Source organism: Saccharomycodes ludwigii, chromosome IV (assembly GCF_020623625.1).
Source record: "Saccharomycodes ludwigii strain NBRC 1722 chromosome IV, whole genome shotgun sequence".
NCBI lineage: Eukaryota > Fungi > Ascomycota > Saccharomycetes > Saccharomycodales > Saccharomycodaceae > Saccharomycodes > Saccharomycodes ludwigii.
Genome location: NC_060203.1, coordinates 281,823 through 308,840, shown reverse-complemented (window position 1 = coordinate 308,840; position 27,018 = coordinate 281,823). Strand labels below are relative to the sequence as shown.

At 29.9% G+C, this 27,018-nt stretch overlaps 11 protein-coding genes across 11 annotated transcripts; 3 read left to right on the top strand and 8 right to left on the bottom strand.

Annotated features, from left to right (window-relative positions):
- Positions 1-17: 17 nt before the first annotated feature.
- SCDLUD_003196 (uncharacterized protein) lies at positions 18-1,793 on the bottom strand (the record flags this gene model as incomplete). The annotated part of the gene is made up of 1 exon (XM_046077775.1): positions 18-1,793. One exon carries the CDS (start codon positions 1,791-1,793, stop codon positions 18-20), a length of 1,776 nt encoding a protein of 591 aa, XP_045934158.1.
- Positions 1,794-2,250: 457 nt separating this feature from the next.
- CNL1 (Cnl1p) lies at positions 2,251-2,637 on the top strand (the record flags this gene model as incomplete). The annotated part of the gene is made up of 1 exon (XM_046077774.1): positions 2,251-2,637. One exon carries the CDS (start codon positions 2,251-2,253, stop codon positions 2,635-2,637), a length of 387 nt encoding a protein of 128 aa, XP_045934157.1.
- Positions 2,638-2,750: 113 nt separating this feature from the next.
- Positions 2,751-5,591, bottom strand: SPC110 (Spc110p; the record flags this gene model as incomplete). The annotated part of the gene is made up of 1 exon (XM_046076965.1): positions 2,751-5,591. The coding sequence occupies one exon, from the start codon at positions 5,589-5,591 to the stop codon at positions 2,751-2,753; it is 2,841 nt and encodes a 946-aa protein (XP_045934156.1).
- Positions 5,592-6,135: 544 nt separating this feature from the next.
- Positions 6,136-7,275, bottom strand: TRP4 (anthranilate phosphoribosyltransferase; the record flags this gene model as incomplete). The annotated part of the gene is made up of 1 exon (XM_046077773.1): positions 6,136-7,275. One exon carries the CDS (start codon positions 7,273-7,275, stop codon positions 6,136-6,138), a length of 1,140 nt encoding a protein of 379 aa, XP_045934155.1.
- A 649-nt stretch (positions 7,276-7,924) lies between these two features.
- Positions 7,925-9,202, top strand: CDC12 (septin CDC12; the record flags this gene model as incomplete). Its single annotated transcript, XM_046077772.1, has 1 exon — positions 7,925-9,202. The coding sequence occupies one exon, from the start codon at positions 7,925-7,927 to the stop codon at positions 9,200-9,202; it is 1,278 nt and encodes a 425-aa protein (XP_045934154.1).
- A 350-nt stretch (positions 9,203-9,552) lies between these two features.
- Positions 9,553-10,602, bottom strand: SCDLUD_003191 (thioredoxin-disulfide reductase; the record flags this gene model as incomplete). Its single annotated transcript, XM_046077771.1, has 1 exon — positions 9,553-10,602. One exon carries the CDS (start codon positions 10,600-10,602, stop codon positions 9,553-9,555), a length of 1,050 nt encoding a protein of 349 aa, XP_045934153.1.
- A 564-nt stretch (positions 10,603-11,166) lies between these two features.
- On the bottom strand, positions 11,167-11,967 carry YPT35 (Ypt35p; the record flags this gene model as incomplete). Its single annotated transcript, XM_046077770.1, has 1 exon — positions 11,167-11,967. The coding sequence occupies one exon, from the start codon at positions 11,965-11,967 to the stop codon at positions 11,167-11,169; it is 801 nt and encodes a 266-aa protein (XP_045934152.1).
- A 538-nt stretch (positions 11,968-12,505) lies between these two features.
- YPQ2 (Ypq2p) lies at positions 12,506-13,459 on the bottom strand (the record flags this gene model as incomplete). The annotated part of the gene is made up of 1 exon (XM_046077769.1): positions 12,506-13,459. One exon carries the CDS (start codon positions 13,457-13,459, stop codon positions 12,506-12,508), a length of 954 nt encoding a protein of 317 aa, XP_045934151.1.
- An 822-nt stretch (positions 13,460-14,281) lies between these two features.
- SCDLUD_003188 (uncharacterized protein) lies at positions 14,282-17,719 on the bottom strand (the record flags this gene model as incomplete). Its single annotated transcript, XM_046077768.1, has 1 exon — positions 14,282-17,719. One exon carries the CDS (start codon positions 17,717-17,719, stop codon positions 14,282-14,284), a length of 3,438 nt encoding a protein of 1,145 aa, XP_045934150.1.
- A 1,113-nt stretch (positions 17,720-18,832) lies between these two features.
- On the bottom strand, positions 18,833-23,788 carry KIC1 (putative serine/threonine protein kinase KIC1; the record flags this gene model as incomplete). Its single annotated transcript, XM_046077767.1, has 1 exon — positions 18,833-23,788. One exon carries the CDS (start codon positions 23,786-23,788, stop codon positions 18,833-18,835), a length of 4,956 nt encoding a protein of 1,651 aa, XP_045934149.1.
- A 630-nt stretch (positions 23,789-24,418) lies between these two features.
- ATP22 (Atp22p) lies at positions 24,419-26,770 on the top strand (the record flags this gene model as incomplete). The annotated part of the gene is made up of 1 exon (XM_046076964.1): positions 24,419-26,770. One exon carries the CDS (start codon positions 24,419-24,421, stop codon positions 26,768-26,770), a length of 2,352 nt encoding a protein of 783 aa, XP_045934148.1.
- Between the last annotated feature and the right edge of the window lie 248 nt (positions 26,771-27,018).

Sequence of the window (27,018 nt, the reverse complement as noted above, 5' to 3'; positions counted from 1 at the left end):
TCGCATTATCTTTTTCTCTATATACTTGGTAAAACGGTAACAGCAGTTTCTTCAACATTAGTACCATTTACAGTATAATCACATTTCCATTTGACTTTTAATGGTTTGGCCATGTTAGTAGTAACATTGTCAATGAATCCTAACTGGCTTACAGCATCCGCAGTTTCAGCAGGTAAAAAGCTCCCACTTTGTGGGTTCAATCTTAATTGAACAGTTTTTGGAACGGCTATTAAAAAGGTGAATTCAGCAATTGGAGATGGACCGATGTTTGAAAAATAACTATGAATTTCAATACTGTTTGGTGATTGGCGTGTCAAGGCAAACTCAATCTTCAAATGTGTGGATTCATGGACTAACAATCTTGGTGTGGTTGTAGCTGGTCTGCTTAGGTTATTGTTGGAAGAAGGTGAATCAAAACCACCCAATAAATCTAAACTATTGCTATTATTGGTAGTTGTAGCAGGTTTATTGTTAGACTGTGGTACTGTAGAAGAAATATCACTCAATAAATCAAATGCACTTGAAGTATTGGTAGGAGCAGTAACAGATGGTGTGCTAACAATTGGTGAGACAGGAGAAGGACCAGTTAAAGAAATACTGCCACCCAATCCAAAATCTTGTGCAGGTTGATTAAAATTTAAGTTGCCCAAATCACCTAATAAGTCATCAATATCATTGCCACCATTAATATTATGAGTGGGGGCATTATCGGTGGCTTCTGAATGTGGCGTTTCATCATCAAAATCAATTAAATTCAACTCATTAGCCAAAGCACCACCAGTGCCTTCATTAGTTTTAATTGATGAAGAAATATGAGAAACTGTAATTTGATTAGCTTCACTACTATGGCCAGTTTTTAACAAATTATACTTTTCCAACAATTGATTGACAGTATCATTAAAACCCAATAAATCCTGAACCAATTGATCATCATCCTGTTCCTCTTCAATAATTTTTTGAAACTTTGGTTGTGATACCTTCAATGCACTATATAATTCCACCAATGCATCATCATTCAAGTCTGGATTAGAAGTTAACATTTCATTGAACAAGTCTGCTTTTCTTTTTAACTTACTCAACTCATCAGATATAGATTGTTTGGCCTGGATAGCATTGTCTTCTTTAAAACCTGCCATAACTTTCATTAGCTTGTTTGCTTCCTTTAAATCCTCTGGTCTACCACGCCTAATTAGTTCTTCTAATTTGGCAGCTTGGGCAATTTCTTGTTCTTTTTGAATTTCGCTAGATGTTTTCAAATGTTCACTTGGTCTCAACACTGCCAAATCTTCTTCTTTGATGTGAGGGAAAGAATAACCTTTATACTTTAATAACCTATGCATATCTCTAATATAACCCATATCCTCTTTATAAGCTGAATGCTTACAAATCGTCTGATACCACTCTTCAATAGCAGTCAAAATTAGTTTTTGAACTTTAGTAGGCCTTGGAAGTGGTCTTTCAGGAAAACTTCTCACTAATTCATTTAAAAATTCTTTTCTTGAAATTTGCAAGTGTATAGGATACCCACAGTTTTTCACTAAAACATCTAACAAAGACAATGCAAAAATAGCAGTATGAATATCTTTACTGTTAATTAATCTTACAATGGTTAAAGCTGCTTCTCTTGGAGCGGCCCCCTGTTTATCATTTATATAGTCGGCAACATCTAGATTCAAACCTAAATCTGGTTCTGGCAAGGATAATCTACAAGCCCTTTGGATCTTTCTTAATAATGGGCTTCCTAAAGGACGTGGTCTTCTAACGGGCTCATCCGTTAGCATAATTCCTGACATTGTTCGTTTGTTGTTTTTTTTTTTTTTTTTTTTTTTTTTTTTTCCTTTTTCTTTTAAATTTTGTTTTTTTATGTAATTAAAAGATTTTATTCTGACCAAAAACAAAAAAAAAAAAAAAGGAAAAAAAATAAACAAGAAAATGAAAAACACCCCCCGTCCAGCAACAAATTGTCGATTTTTATTTACCAATTTGATTTTTATTGCAGTTGCGTTGTTTACAAATCTGTATTTACCCGGTCACGTGCTATATTTGATAATTAAAAAGTTTCCATTTTAAAACCCGCAAACTTAGAAATTTATCCCCTCTTTTTTTTTTTTTTCTTTTTTCCCGACTTTTAATCGATTAAATGCGTTTTTAATAAACTTTGTTAGATTAACCATATCTGATAACGTGTCCTACCTCAAAAATTTCACTCTTTTCCTTTCAATTTAATTACTGTGTACATATGCTCATAACATGTCTGATGATACAAACAGATTACCCCAAGACCAAGAACAGACAGTAATAAATGAAAATATAGATGATCAAGATCAAAATGGCGATAGTCTAGATCCTTTAGATATCAATAAACTATCTCTTGATTATGATTATTTAATGTATAAAATATCTGATTATATTTCTGCAATACACCAACAAACAACAGATATTGTTAGACAACAATCTGACTTGATAACCAAAGGCATTATAAATACTCAAATCGATCAAACTATAGAAAATTGCAAAGGGGTCTTAAGCAAATGCCATGATCTAGAGGATGCATGTGACATGTTGGAAAATATTGACTCCATAATAGATGAATTTTTTATTAGACTTAGAAATATAATACAGAAACTACCAAAGTGATATAATTCTATACTTCCCTTCCCTTTGATTACACACATATATACATATAATACATACACAGATATGTTAAATATAAAAATGCTATAATATATATATATATATATATATATTTTTTACCAAGTCATTCTACTATTCTCAATTTTTGCTTTTAGGTTGAAAATTCTTTGATCATCGTATTTTTTCTTCATGGCTACATTCTTAAACCTAATACAGGCCAATGCAACTAAAAATGGTATCTTTAATTTTCTTCTTAAATATTGCCTTTTGTTGTTAATTTTTGTATTAAAAAGATTATTCGCACCATATGGATAAGAATTATTGTAATTAATGGGTGTTGTTCGTTTTAGATAAGTTTCTGGTTGATTGTATAAAGTGTTATCACCGTAATTACGCTCATAATAATTTTCAGAATATGCCTCGCGTTGATTTATATCATCATCGGTATCCATTTGGTTTTCTGCCTTTAGCAAATCCATCCTCACTTTGGTAGTGCTTGCTTTTAAAACATTATTTAAGTAATCGTTCATAACTCGTAGATCATTATTTGAATTCACCTCTTTATGGTATTTTAGTTTATAATAATCTAATGTATCTTTTAAAATGTTATTATCATTACCATACCCATAGGTATTATCCATAGACGGCATATTCTGTTGGTTCTGTTGTAACATGATAAGTTCCTTTTCTAGGGCTAAATTTTCATCTTGTAAACTTTTGATTTCTTGTAAAAAGTTGGTTTTCATTTTCTTATACTTTTCTATTAGTTTTAAATTATCCAAACTAGCCTGACTATCAACATTATTACTGGCTGCAGCAAAAGAATCTTGCAATTTCACAAATTCAGATGTTACATAGTTCAATTTTTGATTGACATCCTTAATATCTTGTCTCAAACGAGTATTTTCCTTAGTGGTATCTCTTAAAGTTTGTGACAAAGTTAATTTTTCCATAGCCATGTCATTACATCTTTGACGCAATTTTTCCAAGTCATTCTGTAAATCATTCAAATCGTTCAACCTTTGTTTATTCGACTCGGTATTGTCCCTAGTCAAGGCATCATTTTCTTCCTTTAAAATATTATATTTGTTTTCCCAGTATCTTTGTAATCTATTTGTAGATTCCCTTTCCAGGTTCAAGTCATCTTTTATAGCATCGGCTTCCAACGTTAGCGAATGTATTTTTTTTTTATAACTTTCCAACTCTTTATTATTATCCTGAAACTTGGATACATTTGCCAATTTTTCTTGCAAAATTTTCACTTCTTTGCTTTTATCTTCTAATTCATTTTGATAAAATACTTTGTCCGACAAATTTTGTTTATTTTCAAACTTCAAATCAGTTAGTTCTTCTATTTTATTATCTAATAACTGTTGGAATTTCGATTTAGTATCCTTCAATTCAGTTTTTAGTTTTGAAACATTTGAATTTGCATTTATCAAATCATTCTCCAATCGGCCTAATTTCTCCAAATCATTTTTCCCCCTTTCTATTGTTTCTTTTAATGATCGTAGTTTGGTGTTTAGCTCTAAATTTTTTGAAACTTGATCTTGTAACTGAGTCTGCAGTTCGTCTACTTTCCCTTGCAAACTTGCCATTTCTTTATTTTTAGATTCTTTCAATACATCTATTTTTTTTTCAAACTGAATTTTTAATAACTTTTCATTTTCTAACATTTTTTGCTGTAATTCAGATGCTGTACTTTTACCTGATTTTTCCAAATCTGTGTTGGTATTTTCTAACATAGCTATCTTTTCAATCAATTGTTCAATTTTGCGCTGCAACTTTTTTTTATCATTTTCCAAAGCCGTCAACTGATCGTTCTGTTCCCTTTCAGATTTATTTTTCATAATTTCTAATTCATTTAACAAAGAATCTATTTCATTTTGTTTTAGTTTTAGTTTCTTGACATTTAAATCTTGTGACTTGGTTAATTTATTAAAATCTTCTTTTGAAACCGTCTCCAATTGAGTGTTTAGTTCTTTAATTGTGCCATTCTTATTTTGTAATTCACTTGATAAAAGCTTTATTTTATCATTTAACTCTTTTATTGTTTTTTCTAGAGTACTAAGTTGTTCAGTATGGCTTTGTTTTAGTTTATCCAATTCTTTTTGCAACTTGAGTTCGTCTTCTTTTTGTTCTTGTTTCTCCTTGGCAGTATTGTTTTCAAATTTTTTGGTAAAACTATCGTGTTCTAATCTTAAATCTTTCAAATCTCTATGAACTAAAAAATATTTCGATTTCCAATCATTTAATTCATCTAAAATCGATAACTGCTTAGATATATTCCCCTTATCATCAACATTGTTTAAAAATTTCAATAAAGAATTAACTTTAACTCTTAATGTATAGTTTTCCAACTCCAATGAGCGCAATTTATTTTCTTGTTCTCTTAAAGGGTTAGATAGTTTAGTATTATCCTTGTGTAAATGGGGGCTGGTTTCTTCATCATTTTCGTTTTCCTTGTTATTTGATAAAAATATGTTTGAGTGGGTATTCGTACTATTTTTTGTATTACTGGGTATTTTCAGGTTATTCATGGATATATTAAGGTTAGTCTTTTCTTGTTCAAAAGATGAGTCCTGAAATAATTGTTCGGTATTATTTTTGCTTTCATCATTGTTAATACCATTCCTAGCATAATTGTCTTCATCTTCTTTTTCTTCTTCTATTTCATCAAATTCACTATCAATATCCGATCTGGTTGTTCTCCTTGCTTTACCTAATTTAAATCTTTTATTTTGTTCCGTGATTCTAAATCTTGGGGGGGATTTTGTGATATCGTCAATATTAGTCTTATTTTTATCCGAATGGTCATCGTTATTGTTTTGTTCTTTACCTTGAGAAGTTGGTGTGTTCTTCTTAAAACCAATTGGAGTAAATTCAAAATTGTTTAAAGATTTCCTTTTTGAGTCACCAGGAGTCTGAGTAACAAAAGTTGTGCCAGAGGGAGACATGATTTTTGTTTTTAGTACTGTAATATTGGTATTTACTTCTGTAATGTTTGTAAGCGGTACAAAATACCTAATTATTTTTTTTTCTTTAATCTTATAAACGTACCATTATAAAAACTCTACCATATATTGGTAAAATAATATATATATGATTATCTTTTTGATATTAAAAAAAAAAAAAGAAAAAAAGAAAAACGAAGCAAGAAAGAAAAAAAAATAAAAACAAAAAAAAAAAAATAAAAAAATTTACACGAAAAAAAAGAAAAATGAAAATGACACGAAAAAGATTAGAAAAGCCAAATTTTGATTTTCCAAGAACACAAAACAAGAAAAAAAGAAAGAAATAATAATAATAATAATAAATTAAACCACTATCAAATGATAATGTCGTTGTTCCATACAAGAATCAAACTAAATCATTTTTCTTTCAAAATTAAAATTAAAATTAAAAAAAAAAAAAAGAAAAAAAAAAATTCAATAAACAGTGTAATATGTAAAAAAAAAATATAAATAAGCTATTTTCTTTTTTTTTTTTTTTTTTTTTCTTTTACAATTGTTCAACATCTTTAACAAATTTCTGTAAACTTTTCAAAGCAGACCCGTTATGTATAGATTCTTCTACAATATCAACTGCTTTTTTATAATCTTTGGAATTGAAACACAAACAATATAACATAGCACTATTCAATAGGATATAATCATAAATAGCATTTTCTCCTCTCCTGTATTCACCTTGTAAAATATGATTAGCTAAAATATCTGCATTTTTAGCAGGACCTAAGCTTTGACAATCTGCTAAAGGATGTTCCATCAAACCAAAATCCAAAGGTGATATCTCCAAAACTTTAATTTCAGTATTCAAATCATTATTAGCTTGTGAACACCAAACTGTTGTTTTACCAATAGGACTAATTTCGTCCAATCCAACGTGTCCCCAAACAACAAAGATATCATTGTTAGGATATACTAATCTGGCAGCTTTTAAATATTCTAATCCTAGATCTTTGGAATAAACACCCAATATTCTTTTGTTAACAATGGACATAGGGTGTAATAAAGGACCTAAAACATTAAAAATAGTTGGTATTTTCATCATTTTACGAATTTCAGCCACGTGAAACATCCCCTTATGAAACTGGGAAGCTAATAAAAACATGAAATCGTTGGAAGCATATAATTTTTCCACAGAACCAGCATTAACTTTTGTAGAATCCACGCCCAACACATTGATTAAATCACCGGCACCGCTATTTGAGGTAGAGGCTTTACCACCATGCTTAACAATTTTAATTCCTTTAATTCCAGATACAACAATTGCAGATGAAGTGGAAACGTTAAAAGTGTTTTGTCCATCACCTCCTGTCCCAACAATATCGGCTACAACGAGCGCTTGTTCATTTTTATTATGTGTGGTATCTACTGGATATTTAATCACGTCAGAGAATTGTAAAATTGCCTTTGCAGCGGCTGCGATATAATCAGCTTTGTGATCTAATCCTTTTGTTCTTAGTGCAGTTAAAAAGCTGGATATATTTACATATAAAGACAATTTACTACCCTGGTTTTTATCGATTGTTTCTAAAGTTTGAATAATTAAAGTTAACGAGTCAAATAGATCTTGTGGTTTAAAAGTATCACACAGTATTTTTTTGGTATAATCACCGACATTTTTGATAGAATGTGACATTATTGGATCTTTGTTGTATGTTTATGTTAAAATGCTGTTGAATTGTGTTAGGTGAGAGGAAAATAGAAAAAAAAAAAAAGAGAAAGAAAAAAGATGTGTGATATAATTATATATTTAAGCAGTTGTTACATACGTATTATTATTATTATATATTTTTAATGATCCAAATCTTTCAAAACCAGTAAATGCTCGTGTCCGACATTCCCTTAATAAAAATATCGGATATAAATAACAAATTGTTTTGTCCGAACAGAATTTTTATTTTTATTTTTATTTGTTATTGGAAATGGAAAACTATCGACCTTTTCTTTCCCTCTCTTTTCTGGTCTGCAACGTTTTCTATAACAAACTCTTTTCCCACAGAGTTTTTGTTCACGTGAACAGAAAAAAAAAAATAAAAAAAAAAAAAAATGTATCATAAATTGCTAATTTTAACTAAATTTTCATTTGTTGTTGTTGTTGTTTATTATCAAAACTTTTTCAAAATAATGTACTTAAAAAAAAAAAAAATTAGTAATAAATTAAAAATATTTATACCATATTATTATTATCATAACTCCCTCTCTCCCCCTTCCACTTCCCCTTCCCCAACTTATTCTAAAAAATAAACAAAGTAAATAAAAAAATTATTTCAAAATATTGATCAGCTATGAGCACCACTGCAGTACATCAACAACAGCCTATTGATATTGGAATATCCAATTTACCAAACCAATGTTACAAAATTGTTAGTAAAAGGGGTGGACAATTCAACTTAATGGTTTGTGGTGAGTCCGGTTTAGGTAAAACTACTTTTGTGAACACTTTATTCCAAACCACTTTAAAACCAGTTTCATTGCCTGCAAATACTACCGAAACATCGCGTATGCAGCACCGTGGTAGCATTAAAAAAACCACAGAGATAAACATAACTCGTTGTATTTTAGAAGAGAAAAATTTTGAATTAAAAGTTAATGTTATTGATACCCCTGGATTTGGTGATAATGTTAATAATAACAAATGCTGGAATACTATTATTGATTTTATTGATGATCAACACGATTCTTTTATGCGTCAAGAACAACAACCCTTTCGAAAAACTAAATTTGATTTGAGAGTTCACGCGGTATTATATTTTATCAAACCTACTGGACATGGTTTAAAACCTTTAGATGTAGCTACTATGAAGAGTATATCAACAAGAGCTAATTTAATTCCTGTTATTTCTAAGAGTGATACTTTGACCAAAGAAGAATTGAACGTTTTTAAATTAAGAATCAGACAGGTTATTGAAGCACAAAATATACGTATATTCACACCACCCTTATATAATTCCAACACCTCTGATGATCTAGGTTCGACTAGTTCCAACAATGATGATATAGAAGATAGCCAAGCCGCTATGGAGCATTCAAAACAATTAATTGAAGCGATGCCATTTGCAGTTATTGGTTCTGAAACTAGGTACGATTTGGGTAATGGAAATACTGCTGTTTTAGGTAGGCAATACCCATGGGGGGTAGTTGAAGTAGAAAATGATGATCATTGCGATTTCAGAAAATTGAGAAGTTTATTATTAAGAACCAATCTATTAGATTTGATTCTAACTACAGAAGAAGTACATTATGAAACTTATAGAAAATTACGTCTAGAAAATGCTGATGTAAATTCTTCTTCTACGTCATCAGATAAAGATATAGTGGATGGGTCTATTCCGCCTCCTATACCAGCCAGAAAGTTATCACATAATCCTAAATTTAAGGAAGAAGAAATAGCATTAAAGAAATATTTTACTGATCAAGTTAAAGCTGAGGAGCAAAGATTCAGGCAATGGGAACAGAACATCGTTAATGAAAGAATTAGATTGAATAATGATTTGGAGGAAGTCCAGAATAAAGTTAAAAAGTTGGAAGAACAAATTAAAACTATGCAAATGAAAAAGATCTAATATATATTGATGTTAAAAGCACCAAAAAAAAAAAAAAAAAAAAAAAAAATGTTATTATTACTATATTTTGTTAATTATTTGTTAAATATATATATATATATATATATTAGTAAAAAATAAAAAAAAACTCTTAATCCTTTAGATTATAATTTTTATAATTTCGTTTACATATCTATTATTATTAATATTGTTACTAATTATCCTTTCTTTTATACCTTTTAATATAAGGCACACATTTAAAATCAAACCAGTTCAAGTCTCTTTTATTATTAAAATTTATACAAATATTGACTGACATTCATACAAATGCATATATATATATAAACAGTCTTTGATTCTATATAATGTTTTCAGTCCAATTCGGATAGATATTTTTCAGCATCTAAACCAGCCATGCAACCGGAACCAGCAGAAGTAATAGCCTGTCTATATTTCGAATCTTGAACGTCACCAGCAGCAAAAACACCTGGAACACTCGTCAAGGAGGTACCTGGAACAGTTTTAACATATCCGTTTTCATATAAATCTAATTGACCTTCCACAATTTTAGTTGCTGGAGTGTGACCAATGGCATAGAATAAACCATTTACCGGCAAATCACTTTCTTCATTAGTTTTAACATTTTTAATTTTTAAAGCGTTTAACAATTTACCATCACCTTTAGCCTCCAAAGTAACTGTGTTGTACTTGATCTCAATCTTTGGATTTTTTTCAGCTCTTCTGGCCATGATTTGCGAAGCTCTTAAGTGATCTTTTCTAACTAACAAATAAACTTTTGATGCGTATTTTGTTAAGAAGGTGGCCTCTTCACAGGCACTGTCACCTCCACCAACAACAGCTAATGGCTTATTTCTGAAAATTGGAACAGCACCATCACAAACAGCACAGGCAGAAATACCCTTTTGCCAGTAAGTTTCCTCACCTGGTAAATGTAATCTCTTGGCGGAGGCACCGGTAGACAAAACAATGGCATCTGTAGTTTGAGGTTCTGCATCTTCATTGAATTCAGTCCAGAATTTGAATGGTTTACTACTTAAATCAACTTTAGATACTGTTTCCGTAATAATTTCAGTACCAAACTTGACACTTTGTTGCTTCATTCTGTCCATCAATTCACTACCGGTTAATGCTTCTGGGAATCCTGGAAAGTTCTCAATCTCGGTAGTAGTAGTCAATTGGCCACCGGCAGCGACGCCGTTGGCAAACATACCTTCATATAAAGTGGGTTTAATTTCTGCTCTTGCTAAATAAATTGCAGCAGTATGAGCTGCTGGACCGGAACCAATGATAGTTACTCTGTGATGAACCATTCTTGCTAATTTTAAAGTTAATGATGTGTTTGAAAATAATTTACTTTTTGTTTTTAGAGTTATTGTTGAAGAGAATAAACTTGATAGCATATGATTGTAGTCGAGTATTTTAAGAAGAAGAAGGAGAGAGAAAAAAAAAAAAAAAAAAAAAAAAAAAGGTGAAAGATATAAAACAATAAATTAATGTTTGTATTTATACGAAATTCTTTCTTTTTAGATTAAAACAAGATAGTAGATTTTTGATTATTATAAGGATTGTTATTAGTAAGTGATTAACAAAAACAAGAAAAGAATCATAATTTTTCTAATTCAAATCTTTTTGATTAATAATCTGAATAAATCTTCGAGAACTTTTTTATTCTTTTTTTTATTCTTTCGGAACGTGAATTTAAAAATATAAAATATAAAATATAAAATATAAAATAAAATAAATCGGTAAACTGCCACGGTATTTTCTTAGCTACCTCACACCCACTAAATTTAAAGGGGGGGAATATTATTCTCTCCTCTCGCACTAAATAAAAATATAATTAAAATCACGTCACGTGAACTCTATAACAATAAATCGTTGTTTTTTTTTTCTATATATATTTATTACATATATAAACAAAGCTTACTTGTGCTTCAATGCTACCAACAACTACATATCATATTTTAAGCATATATTGGTTTATTTAATATGAACTTTTGTATAATATCAAAACACAGATTAACAATATCTTTATCCAATAACACACTACACATAAAAAACTCTAACCCTGCTTGTCTATGTTGTAACCAATGTCTATCAAAATTAACCCTATCATATTCCCAACATTTCCACCAACTCACAGGCGGGGGTAATTCAGGTATTACGATTTTTGTATATCTGTTAATGCTATTGTTGCCTTGTCTTTGTTTTTCTTTGTAATACATATTTAATTTGTGTAATATTTTATTTCTAAAAACTACAAATTCACTGTACCGTTTGTAACAATACAATTGTTGATTCCCATATGTCAAAGTTATCCTCATTGTCCACACCATAAATTTCTTCCCGTCATACGTACTTACTGGCAGAATATTGTTATTACCACCAATGCTAGTCTTACTTTTAGTTGGTATTAGGTTATTAACACTTCTCATACTCATGTTATTTGTATTTGTTTGTAATAAGGTTCCGTTTATTATATTGCCTTCCAATATCTCAACATTTACAAATGGATCATTGTTATTATCATTGTTTGATTTGTTTTTATTATTCGTACCCTTATCTTGTTGTTGTTGTTGTTGGATCTCTTCATTTATACTTATCGGTTCTATAAAACTTAACCTGGTATTATCCATATTGGAATGGTGATGTGATAAGCTATCATTATCATCGCTATGGTGTTTATTTTGATTAAGGGGTTGTGTGCTATTAGTATTTGGTAATAATGTAGCTGCTGTCGGGTTATCTTTGGTTGTATTGGACATTATATACAGTTATGAGTTTTCTTTCCCTTTTTTTTTTTTTTTTTTGCCGCTTATGATCTGAATTATTTCAGAGTTAAAATGAATAATCTTTACGAATTCACCAACCTTGGTAATTCTTACAACAGTGGTAATTCTTACAACAGTGGTAAATATAAATAATAAGTATTAAGGGGGAAAAAAAAATAAATATATTTATATATAAAATATAAATAAATAAATAAATCAAACTTTTTAATATTTAATATAACACGGTCCGGGTAATAACACGCAACAATGAACTTTTTCCTTCTTTTTTTATTTGTTTTTTTATATACGAGCAAATTTTCCAAGTTATCTTTCACTTTCACAAATAAAAAAAAAAAAAAAATTACTATTTGTACCTGGCATTTTAGTCATTTACTCCCTCAATAACACTAAAAGTAATAAAGTTACAATAAACAAATTATTTATTTCATCTTATAATACACAGTGAATGTTAAATAAATATATCAACTATAATAATAATAACAACTCTGGAATAAAAATATAAATAAATATATCAATTTAATAAAGGAGTATTTTCACTACTATCATATTCCTGCCTTAATAATCTTTCCTCCTCTTCTTCCTCTTCCTCGTGTCTAATTCTATTATCTTCAGCGTATAATACAAAATGTTGGTAAATATAAATAAAATCAAAAAGCAACGTTCCGGCACTACCTAAAATAAACGGTAATTCATTCATTACAAACGCACATTTACTTACAGATTGAATAAACTCACAACTAGTGAAAATGCTCAACGTATAAGTAAGGTTATGAACTATTGTACTCATAAATAAAAATGGAGATAAGCCATCAGTACTTTTACGTCTATAATTTTTGATTAGTTGTGGTATTCTTGCTGATAAATAAAAAAGTCCGCCTAACCAAGAACATATAAGACCTATAGTCTTGACAGTATTATTACTATTATTCTTGGTAATATTAGAGGCACCTATTAATATAGGCATACCGTTCGATTTAGTGAAAAAACTGGAAAATATGCCCAAAAATAATTTTCCTTTGCCCTTTTTTTTCGCAGAGGCACTGGTGGTGATAATGTTATTACTAGTACTATGACCACTACCTAGCGTATTATGACTATTAATCGCACTAATATCTTTATGCTCATGACCAACTGTTGCTAATTTATTATCGTATAGAATACCATAATAATAATATTGTGAACAAATGAAAAGATCATTTATTAAAAAATATATAGCTAGCATAATTTGAAAAGCCAACTGTCCAGTAATTATAGCACCTGTTAATGAAGTTATATCACCCATCAACCAACCTAATAATAATATTGGAGAAATACCCTCAACTGTTTTATCATTGTAAGTTTCAATTAGTTGTGGAATTTGCGAAATTAAAGAACATAGAAAAGATACAGACCCGGAAAAGTTACTAAAACTTGAAAAAATTGGATGTAAGCATTTATCTGGTGTTGTGGTAGAATTAGACATCATGCTTATTGTATTTGGTATGAGCGACGACATTCTCTTTCTTTCTTTTGTTTTTTGTTCTGCCTTGATATTAACTTTTAATTAATTCTTCCTTGTTTTGTTGTATTTATAAATTTGTGAAAACTAAAAAGGAAAGAAAAAAAAAAAATAGCAAGTATTAAATAAGATATAAGATTACAAGAGAAGAAGAAAAGGAAAGAGAGAGAGAGAGAGAGAGAAAGAGAAACAAGAAAGATAAAAAAAAAAAGAAAAACAAGAAAATAAGTTTGGTTTATTATGCGTTATCTAATCTTAATATAAATTTTGAAATAATCCAAATGATTTTCATAAAAGCTTTTTGGACGTAGTAACATTTTTTTTTTGTTTTTCTTTTCGGTATTTTTATCGACCAACAAAATTAAAAAAAAAAAAAACACAAAATAAAAAAAAAAAAAAAAAAAAAAAAAAGAAACGAAAAAAAAAAAAAAACATTAAAAACTTCGTATTAGTCACACGAGCCCTATAAAAATGTATATTATGCCCTTTGCGGGAAAATAAAAACAAGGAAATGATATTGTTCCAGAAAAGGAAACAATTAAATAAAAGTATTCTAGAAAGATAATATCCCATTATATAACAAGATGTAAATATACATAACAATAAATACCGGAAATAATGTGAAAAAAAAAAAAAAAAAAAAAAATAAACATATCTACATATAAACAAATATATAAGTTAGACTAGAGGATAATTAAATACAACCATAAAAAGCAAATAAATACATAAATAAAAATAAAAATAAAAATAAAAATAAAAAAATGATACACATCCAATTACTACACGCTTTTAAAATTTTTTATAATAATACAACCATTTCTTAATAAACCCAGCTTCTAATAAAAGTTCATCATCGTCAAAGCCAAGATTACCATTACTACCACCAATAATCATAAATTTACTATCCATGTTTTCCCTCAAATCATTAAAATCATTGAATCCAAAATGATAATTCAATAAAACATTTAAAACCAAACTCAACAAAATTTTATAATTATTAACCATATATTTAGTATTCCAATATTCCCACAATTTTTCGTACTTATTATATCCATGCGTGCTACTTTCTAATTTCTTACGCAATTTATCAACATAATACGAATGATCAGCCTTATAGAAAACAGCCGTATTATTAACAACAATTATATCTAGACACCATTGTAACAAATCATGCGAAATCCTACCAAATATAACCCACAAATTGTCCCAGTTTAAGACATTCGAATTGAACTCTTTGGAAAAACTTGCTTCCTTCGATAAATACCTATAAATCACATTCCCACTAGTTGAAGGTGCAACTATCTTCTCTTCAAATTTTAATTTAACATTACTATTGTTAAACACAGTGGATTGCAATAAACATGTTATATTCCAAATCGTAGCCAAGTTGTTCTTTTCTTGAGCAGTATTATCAGCAGTACCACTATCACCATCATCAAATAAATAAAGAAAATGATTAAACAATACAATATCACCAGGTAAAATCCCTTCTATAGTAAAACTTTTATATTGCAACAATTTCAATAGATTTCGTGGAATCGAAGTGTTACCATTGCTGTTATTATACTTGGGTATGTTGTTTTGAATTAATCTTATAATTTCACTAGTTTTAGTCGGTGGATAATCTTTCAACATTTGTGGATCATCATTATTAGTAAATTTTTCAAAAGGTTGATATCTCTCCAAAAGTTGGATAACATCATTCAATAACAAAGTATTATATGTCTTCAACATATTGTTTTTTTTGCCCTTATTTGAAAAAAATAAGCCGCGGCTCTCCCAACACATACTTCTTAACTCAACCAAATAGTGTTGCTTGGTTAAGATACCCTTGGACAATATATCATCTAGCCTTTTCTGATTTTTACCCAACATAATTAACTGTTTCTGTAAGTTATTAGAGCGATTCATTTGCTCAACACTTGCTGTATTTATAGCATCACCAATGAATCTATCATGCTTGGTTTTTTCACTTACATCCTTGGGTGGTAGCCACATAGGCCTAGAATTACTTATATATTGCAATTTATCTTCACTAACTAAGGTCAAGTCCTCAAATCCCTCATCGCTGGCATTTTTTAACGACAATGGTAATGATTCAGCAAAAATTTTCCTTTTTTGTAATTGCGAAGCACCATAATTTTTACTTGATGCTTCATATATTTGCGTTAAATTATTTGTGGTTTTTTGGAAAAAATCATTTAGTTCTCTTCCCTTCTTAGTTACACCAGGTATAGGGGATGGTTGCATGCAATTATAATCCAAATTTTGTGATACCGGTAACTGCGGTGTTGCCAATGGTGACGTTTGAATGTGAGTAGATGATAAATTCTTACTACTACTACTAGTAGTAGTAGCAGTAGTTGCGGGAAAACCGCTAATAGAAGTTGTAGCATTTGAGGAAGAAGATAAACTTTTTGTTTTCCTATTATTGCTTGCACTGTTATTCTTACCATTGATACTTGTATTCATGGTAGTTAAAAAAGTGCTTGTACTAGATGCAGCTATTGGAACATTCCAAATTTCAAAATCAGTAGTCGTAGAATTATTACTTAATTTCATTATATTATGTGTTTTTGAATTTTTGGTGCTAGTCGTATTGGTATTACCATTATTGTTAGTAGTAGTAGTAGTAGTAGTAGCCGTGCTCTTGATTTTATTGGCTCTTGGGTTAGGAGTAAAATGCATATATTCACTTGAATTTTCATAGTTGTTCATAATGTCCAGTTTTTCTTGATGCTCGTAATATCTTTCTCTATACCTTATAGTACTTTTAACCGATTTCTGTCTTCTCATCCTCAATCTTTGTGATGGGGTTAAAAATTGAGTATGGTTCGAAAATGGCATGTCATTGTTTGTATATGAGACACTGTTATTAGGCTCTTCAGCATTTAAATTTAAAATCGCTGGAGTACTTTTTGAGGCAAATTTATTAGCATACGCTAATTTGTTACGATGTCCTACAGAAGTATTGGAAATTCCAGGCGACGAACTAATCATCATATTTCTCGTTAATGTAATGTTGGCATTCGAAGTATTGGTAATACCAGCAACAGCATTACCTATATCGGTAGTGTGAATCGGCGTGCCACCGCTAACTGTGCCATTTGCATAATAGTAGGATGCATTACCATTCTTATACTTACCAGTGCCACCGCCGTTAAGAAATGTCAAAGTGCTATTACTATTGTCAGTATTTTTGCTAGCACCGTGTGATTTAAGTGGACTAGTTAAAACGTTACTGATATTATTAACATTGCCATTATTAAACACTTTATTTAGTCCAATAGTGGTAGCATTTTTAAAAATATACTTCTGTGATATCGGATTGCTGCCGCCATTGTATAGCATTTCTTCTTCTTCTTCTTCTTGTATACTTCCTTTAATGATACCCCTGGTGATAAATGCATTATTGGCGCTTGAAATACTGTTACTTCTGGAAGATGAGCCAGACGAGGAAATAAAGGATCTTTGTCTTTCAATACCACTACTAACATCCTCCAAACTATTAATAATCTCGTCCATTTCTTGTACTTCTTCTTCTTCTTCTTCTTCTGTTTCTTCTTCATTTTCCCGATCTTTTGTATATTTTTCAGTAGTGTTAATAGTAGCAGCTTTGATAGTAGAACCAAATGTCAATTGATGTGAGGACACAACACTTGTTATATCTTTAGTGTTACTATCAAAATCTGTATCTGATATGTTACTAGATAAAGGAGACCCATTTTCATTAGCACGAGCTTTTAATACATCAACATCCACATCATCGTCATCATCAATAACATCAGTATCTTCTTCACTGGTAGTAGTATTTGTTGTGCCGTTGCTTGATTGCGTGTTCCTCTTAGTATTGTCGCTAGTAATAGTTCCAGATTGTCCTTTTCCTGCCGTATTGTTAATAGTAATAGTACGGATAGTGCTTGAATCAGAGGGTGTTTCGTTTATTCTTTTTCCCTCTTCTTCTTTTTCTTCTTCTACTTCCACTTCATCTTCTACATCCGCTTCATTTAACATTTGTTGCAGTAAATTATCAGAAGGTCTTCTTATAGAGCTTATGGTTTTGTTATTATTATTAGTGATGGCTGTAGTAATCTTTATTTTGCTAGACACTGAATTTAAAGAACCACTAGAAGCAGTCCTAGTCCCTGAAACAATATTCAACCCTGGAGGTGGTTTCGGAAATGTATGTGTCTTGTCACTTCTTTTTTTAACTAATAAACCATTCATAATTGTATTGTTTTTGCCACTAAGAGTAGTCATTTTCACGTAGTTTTTTTATTTTTTTTAGGCTTTAAAGGTGCTTTACTCTCTTCTAGTAGTATCTGTAATAGTTATTTGGCTTATTTTTTTTTCCTTCAATGATTCTTTTTCCTTTTCTATTCTAGCAATGATGGAAAGTCAAACGAGGATGAAAATATAAAATAAAATAATATAAAATAAAATAAAATAAAATAAAAACAAAAAAAAAAAAAAAAAAAAAAAATGAAATAAGAATAAAAACAGATCTAATAAAAAGTTTGTAGCAAAATTATTACAGCGACAAATTTAGTGGGTAGATCTCTTTCTTTATTGTTTTAAGTACGATAAAATATGGTTTAAAGACTTGATTTGTTAATCAAAAAAAAAAAAAAAAAAAAAAAAGAGAAATAAATGGAAAAGTGTTTAGTTTTTTTTAATGATGGTTTCTTATAGTTTTAAGCTGGGTTTTCTTTTTTTTTTTTTTTTTTTTACTTATTTGCTGGGCTGAGTTATTTTTATTTTTTATTATTTGTTACTTATTTGTTCCTCTCGTAAGCTTTTCATTTGCATTGTTAATTATATTACGCGAATGTATCAGATTTTACTTTTATTCCTGTGTAGTTTTCTTAGTAAATATCACCCTGCCTGTTTTCTTTGTTTATCTGTCCGTCTGTCCGTTTGTCTGTCTGTCCGTTTGTCTGTCTGTCTGTCCGTCTGTCTGTCTGTCCGTCTCGCTAACAAAATAATAATTTTAAAAATTCTATAAAAAATGCTGTGTTTTTTTTTTTCCGCGTAAGTTACATTATTGCTGTTTTATTATTTCCAGTTTTATTTTATTTTCTTTTTTTCTTTTTTTGCTGTTGGTAAGCATATTTTTAGTTTGCCAAAAAAAAAAAAAAAAAAAAAAAAAATTATCCGTAAAAAATGATGCACGATATTATAATATGCACATGTATAATTATATATCAAATATACAAAAGTATGTAAACCTAGTAAATTCAATATGTTAAATTGATAATATGTAACCAATTATCAGTCCCATAATGCAAGATGTCCATTAATATCTTCATAATATTGGTTCATAATCAATATAAAAACAGTTCATTTCTTATTTATGTCTTCTTCTAAAATTAAATGTGGAATGGCAGAAGATATAGTACTTTTGTTACTGTTAATAACATGATTATTACCAGTAATAGTAGTGCTATTATTGTGAATACTAGTACTGTTGTTTTTATTGCCACTTTTAATATTGTAACTAATTTCCTGTCCTTCAATATTCTTAATACCGTAATTATTATTATGTCTATCAGTCATATTTGTTACCGACGTCCCAATACCATTATTGGCAGAGTCTTTAACTTTATGTTCATGATCCTCTTTTCCCATTCCAGTACTATAATCATGATCATCGCCATTGTTATTATAGCCTGTAATAGAATTCTGCCCAGACTCGATATTATTATTTACTTCATCAGCACACCCACCTTTTTCTTTTTCAGTTGGTGTACCTTCATTTTCATCGTTATCAACTTTGTCATAATGTTCAGTAAAATCTTTCAATTCATTATCTAAAACATTCAATGAATTTTCAAAGTTTTGCAACAGTATATTCAACTCATTTAACACTAACCCCTTTTGTCTTTGCTCGTCGTGATAATAATAATAGTAATAAAACATATCTTCATTACTTTTAATATTAGTACCATTGTTATTACCACCACTGCTACTACTGTTGCTACTACTTCTGCTTCTTCTCCTTCTTCTTCTCCTTCTTTTTTCACCCAAAAATTTCAGCGTGGTATCATTGTAATCTCTATAATCTTCCGTGTCAATATTACTATCAGGATCAATAAATGCATCAGCCATGTTATATTCATTATGAAAATACCCGTTGGGATGTTCAACATACAATTCGTCCATATTTAATATACCATTTGGGGCATAAAAAATCTCTTCGCTGCAGTATCCCATTTGGTCCAGTGGTGTGATATTACTAGCATCATTAGTGTTATTATCTGTATTCATAGTATTTATAGTAGTTGAACTAGGATTATATTCTATTGAAGATTTATCATTCAACGATTTCTGTTGCAAATCTGCAGTATTATTTATGTTATTGTTGTTGCTAGTATTGGTAATATGTTCATCTCCAATATTTTTGCCAGTAGCTATGGCTGTTGGTGTACCAATATTATTATTTTGTAATATCGAATCAACAGATATATTGAAGCCGTGCAATAAATTAGAATTAGTTGAACCATTAACATTAGCATTATTAACGCTATTGCTATCCAAGTTTATACTACTACAGTTGGTAACAGCATTACTTGAAACACTATTATTCCCACTCATATTTATCCTTAATTTCTGTATGTCTAGTATATTGGAAGGAATATTATTTGTATTCATGCCACCATGGCCAGTGCTACTACTAACGTTCTCATTATTTACCATCATATTAAAGAAATGATTATGGCCATTATTACCGATATCTTTCATCTTATTTTTTGTGTTGCCATAGTTATTAGTAATGACGGTATTGTCACCAACATCAGCTGCATGGCCGTTTGTAACAGGCATAGTGTTTGCATCAATTGTTGAGTTATTGTTACTCGCAGCATTGGCATTTACCAAAACTTCTTTATTATCTGATAGAACTGCAGGGGCACCAGTTATATTATTAGTATCTGTATTGCTATTAGCACAATTACCGTCGTACCATACATTTAATGGAATATTAGCCTTATCACCCAATGGTGTCATTGCAATGGGTAAATTATTTGTATCACTAACATTAAATCCAAATTGATTAACATTTGTATTCATCCCAGTACTAATATTATTATCTCCTTGATGCTGCTGTAATAATAGTTTATTGGAGGTTAACGGAATTGTGGGCGATGGCATTTGCAATTTCAAATCGGGAAAATTTTTGCGAAAATCATTGTTCATCCTACTAGTGCCTTGGTCAAGGTTGCTACCAGTGTGACTGTTGTTAATCTTCAAATTAACACCGGTCTTTTTATTATCATCTTCAAGCGCAACTGCAGGGTTGTTAGCATCATATTCGGGCTGTTGTTGTGCTTGTTCACATTTATTCTTTATATCGTTCATCGGCTGCAATAATGAATTTAATATATCGTTAACAGAATTACTAGTATTTGCATGGTTATTATTGTTATTGTTGTTGTTGTTATTGTTGTTGTTGTTGTTGTTGTTGTTGTTGTTGTTATCTTCAACAACAACGGATGCACTCGAGTTTTTATCATCTCTACCAACAACAGTATTGCCAGCTAAACCTGTAGCAATCATTGGGCTACCAGCTCCGTAATTTATGTGTGAATTTTCCAAATTGGTTTTTAATGATTTAACTGCTTTCATATGTTGAGGTGCAGATGGTGAGCCAGTCAAGGAGGTACCATTAGTGTTGACAGTGGTATCATGTGATGGAGAAATACGATGTAACTGATTGACTGACAACGACCTATCGACAGGCGTAGTAGGCTGTAGTCTATTAGGAGATATTTTGTGGGTAGAATTACTGGTAAAGCTGGTTGATGTTCCCGTGGTGGCAGATGTTATGCTAGTTAAAGGTTTTAAGTTGATGTTCATGTTGGGTGGAGACGTTATAGTTGGAGTATTAAACCCACTGTTACCATTATTACTGGATAATCCAGAAAACGTAGGCCTTCTATGAAGAGCTGCTGCTTTAGCAGTGGATATACTGGGGAAACTGCCAAAATTGGAATTATTGTGTTGATTGATAGGATTTATTCCGGAGATAGTTGAGGACCTTGGCTTAGTCATAATAGCATGATCAGTACTAGATAAAGAGGTAGTAGACTGTGGCAATGATATTGACGGTTGTTGTCGTTTACTAGAATTAGATACATTCGATATTTCTGCTATCTTGTTGCTAGAACTTATAACACTGCTGGTGGTCACTGGTGTGGATGCTCGTAATAAAGCGGGAGTAGTACACAATGGTAGTTCCTCTGGTATTTCAATTTCAACAATTCCAGTTTCTGTATTAGTCGCGACATTAGGATTGTGTTGATGATTATTGTTATCTAAATCCTTAGTAATTAAAGTAGGTAATATAGGCGTACTCTTACTATGAGATGCCAGTAACGCATTAAATGGTTTATTTGTCACCTCATTGCCAAGTTTATTAGGCGGCGAAACTAGATGGGAATTATCATAAATGCTTGAAAGATTACTGTTATATATATTATCGTTAGCATGAGAAATGGATTGGCCGTTAGTTGAAGTAACGGGAGTATTAGTATTGTTGTTCATGATGTTAGTGTTAAGGTTTTCCGTATGTCTATCCTGAATAATTCCATCATTAATACCATTGTTCACCTCTTCAACATCATCATTATCAAATAACATCATCAATTGCCTAGGTGCCTTGGTAGTAGTTGTATTGACATTAAAAGTTCCTGTGTGTGTACTAGTATTATTGTTCATATTATTTTTATGCGATTCATATAAATTCATCTTATCAACACTGGGGGTTGCACCCGCCGTGCTTGAAATGGGTTGATTGGTATTGTTAATGGTGCTTGAGGAGTATGGCATGGTGATTTGCTTGGAATATAAAGTGCCTGGTTTCTGTGTATGCATATTACTATTATTGATATTACCAGTGTTGTTGCTGTTGGTAATGGTAGTAAATGTGGTCACGCCATTAGGAAATGTTTTTTTCATCGTGCTAGGATGATAAACATTGTTTGCATAATTAAACTCTTCATCTGGATACGCAAAATTTAATTTCTCAAGGTCATTATCCCACCCAGTCTCTTTTGGTATGCTATCCATTGGAATAGCATTTTCAATGACATATTCCCTAGAACTCAATGAATCAAAATCCCATTTAATATCTATCTCTGTGTCGTTCTTGTTATTGTTTTCTGTGGCTTGCTCATCATTGTTTTTGTAAGAGGAGGAAGCTGAATGATTTTTTTGTCGCAACTCATTATTACCCTTCTGATCCCTATCATCGATATTTTGATTACTATTATTATGCTTCTTTTTTCTTTTATCATTGTTGGTAGTGATGTTAGTAGCATCACTGTTGTTGTTCTTGTTGTTGTTTAAATTTTCATTTTTAGTAATTATCGATACAACACTATCATTATCATCTAGCATAATACTTTCTCTATGGCTTGTGTTTCGATGTTTATCTCTATAAAACAAATACCTGGAAATCAATTCTTTTAAAATAGAAGTTGGTGAACTTTTATGTTGTTTGATAAATTTGCTCTTCAACAAATCTTCTGCTGACAACCTTTCTTGAGGATCTTCATCTAAACATAATGCTATGAACTCCTTTAACAATGGTGAATATTGTCTTCCTTCCAATCTGGGTGGTTTAGATTTAGCAATTAGCTGCATTGCTCTTAAAGCTTCAATCTCACAATATGGTGGGTTACCAGTGGACACTTCATAAGCAGTTATACCTAATGACCATATATCCGCCTTAGTATCATAGAAAACACCTTCCATAATAACTTCGGGGGCCATCCAATAGGGAGTACCGGCTATAGTCTGTCTTCTGGATCGAGTTTGTGTCAATCGAGCAGCAACACCAAAATCGCATAGTTTTATATTTCCCTCGTTGGTAATCAAGACATTTGCAGCTTTAATATCCCTATGAATAACATTATCTGCATGTATATGGCATAATGCGACTAACAGTTCTCGTAAAATAACACCAATGTATTTTTCATCAATTTTTCCAGGTCTCAGCAAGGTTCGAAGTGAGCCACCAGCACAATACTCCATAATGACCCATAACTTGGTTTCCTTTAAAAATGAACCATAATAATGTGTAATATTAGGCACAGTTTTCAAACTACTTAAAAACTGAATTTCCATTTGAACATCTTTAACCTCTTCCTCATGAGTATCCAAATTTAAAACCTTGATAGCGTATATTTGTTTAGTTTTAACATGATAACCTTTGTAAACAATTCCAAACTTACCCCTTCCGATAACTTCGGTTCTCTTGAGAAAGGTGGAAATGTTATTGATTTTTTCTGGGCTCATTAGGTAGATATATATATATATATATATCTATATATTGTTCCTTCTTTTCCTTTTTTTTTACAATATTTTTTAGAGTTATAATATGATTGTTCTAGGTTAAAAAAAAAAAAAAAAACTAAATAAATGACTGGGTAAATAAACAAAACTAACTGATTTATAAAACCTATATCATTCATTAATGAAGTGAAATTGAACAGTTTTAAAAATAATATTTCAATAATACGAAAAAAAAAAAAAAAAAAAATTCTAGTGGCAAAATAGCAAATAAATCGTATTTAATGATAAAAAGTCTAATCAAATGATTCCTGTTACTTAATCCTATTTATTTCGGATTACTTATAAAAAGGGTAAAAATTATTTGTTGTATCACCGATTTAACGGATATAATATATTTTCGGTATTTACAATTCGCTATATATTTTTTTTTGCTAATTGTTCATGAAAAATATATTCAAAATATTTGAAACCTTTAGTCAATAACTCTATATAATACCTGTAAAAACACATTGTCTTTTTAGTGGTCTTAAGAATTTGCCAGTTGTTTCAGCTTATACAACAGTTTACACTAAAAAAGAGACAGAACAAAAAAAAAAAAAAAAAAAAAAATTACTCATATACAATAATTGTAAAATGTGTAGTCTTTTAATTAGCATTTCATTTAAGAAAAAAACATCATATTCTCGATTAATACGACATTTATCATCCATACCAAAAATAACAACAAGAACATCAACGCTTTGTGATATAAACCCCAATTATCCGATTAATACTGACATTGCTTCCGTTGGTACCATGCCAACAGTTACTTTAAAACCAGTTACTAATAATACCACTTCAATACATAACATACAAAGAAAACCAGCAAAAATATATCTGGAGGAAAATCAAACCAAAATAATAGAATGTCTTCAGCAGAAGGATATTTTTCAATTGGTTAAAATCAAAAGGAGATTCCTAACTAAATACGGCGGAGAATTAAATACACATTTATTTTTCAAAAAATGGGGGGATAAAAAAATTTTAGTAAACTTCCCCATCCTTGAACAAGATTTCCCTGAGATTGCAATCATTTTTAATCTAAATTTTAAGGGCGAAAACATTTTAACTTTATTCCAAAGGATCATAGACAATAAATTGGAAATTTTCACATTGGAAAAAAAAATAAACCTGACTTTAAAATTAATAAAATATCAGCATGAAATATTGAAATATACTGTCGGGAAAAAAAACTTGGATAAATCAATCATTCATTTGCCCTTTACAATGCATAAGTGGTTGTTTGAAAATGTGCCTAGACAAAAATATTATCAATTTTATTCTACCCTAATAGAAAATAACGTCTATTTATCTGGTTATGGTATGAATAAAATAAGGAATCAAATGTTAAAATACGGATCAGAATTAGAAAGGCAATTAGTTACCTTTCAATTATTCCTTAAAAAATATAACAATGACACATGTATTATACCAAAGTTTGATGAGTATAGATATAAATTGATTAATTTGTATAGCTCTACAGATTTGGCATTAATAACAGAATTTATGTTATCAGAAAACCACAAATTTGTAATTGAGGATTATAAACTGTATTTTGATATTTTAGTGAAAAAAATTGAGACTGACAATATTGTTAAAAAACATAATGATCCAGGTGTTTTCTTACTTTTCCACAAAATTCTGCTAGATTATTTATTGAAAAATAAACAATATAAAACTTTTTTAAAGACTTTGAGTTCGTTTTTAGAGCAATTTAATGATTTAAATTTGACTTCAAATAAAACAAAGATGTCTAAAAAAAAAAGGCAAGAAACACTTCGATTGTTAGAAGCTATTTTTGTTAAATTAATACATATTTGTTCCAAAACACCATCGTTAAATATTGAGGAGTTATTAAATTTTCAGGCAGACTTAATTACAAATAAAAACAACAAACTTAGTAGAAAATCAAAAGAGATTTTGATGAATCTTTTTTTAACTAATGTTATTAGTAGTTTCAATGATATCACAATTTTATTTAAATTTTTTGCTAAATATTTCCCATCATATATGATACAATTAAAAAAATTGGGTGTATTGGACTTATTCAAGTACAGTTACACAAATGCTGATGAGAACAGTTACTGCGCACAAAATATTTCTAGTGGAAAAGTGATGTCTTCATCTTTGATGCATGATTCTTTTTTAACGATTATATATCAAAAATTTGTTAATCCATACATTTTGGAAAATAAATCTGAATACTATAACATGTACGAGAAATATGTTTGTTATGTGAACCAATATCTGAAAAACATAGAGTTCAATCAGGGTGTTATTAATTGTTTTTTATTTTGTATCAAAAATCTATTGTTTCAAGAAACCTTGGCGTTTGAAATTTTAAATAATTTTATTTCGAGGATACCTAATTTGGAAAAATTCAAGATCAACACCTCACACACTACCCCCTTTGATATTGTTTTTTATAAGAATAAAACTTTATCAAGTTCGCAAATCAACCAATTATTGGTTTTAATGCAAAAATTAAATTGTTCATTGACATTTAAAGTAATTAGTGGTATGATTATAAGATATGAACAAATGAAAGATTTACAAGAAGCTGAAAAGTGGTATAATATTTTATTGAAAGGTGGGTTCCTGATATGTGATAAAAGAGTGATTGTAATTGCTTATAAAAATCAATGGAAATTGCCTACAAATGTTACTATAGCTATACCAGATCGTAAAATTGAAAATTTTGCTGACTATAGAAATATGATACAGATAGTAAGAGAAGACAAGGAAATTATCATAACACTAGGCGAAAGTGCATCAGAAAAAGAGATAAAAGAACAGCAAGAAAATGTGGAAAATTTACTTGAAGAGGAATGCGAACAAGTTGTGGAGCAACAAGAAGAAGAGGAAGAAATACAAGATTTAACGGAATACGATATGAAAAACGCATTATCTTGTTTAAAGCTATTCAAGAATCTTTATAATTCGTAAACTTTATAAGTTTTAATGAATTTGTATATAGTTACTACATATATTCCACCCAACTTAAATATATATATATATATATATATATTTCTTTTTTATTAGAAAGGAGATCGTCCGTGACAAAGAATTAAAAAAAAAATAAAAAAAAAAAAAAAAAAAAAATAAAAAAAATTAGGTAAAAATCGTAAATAATCTTATACTCAACTTTATTATTTTTAAAATATATAGTTGTGTTAACGTGTGTATGTAGGCGT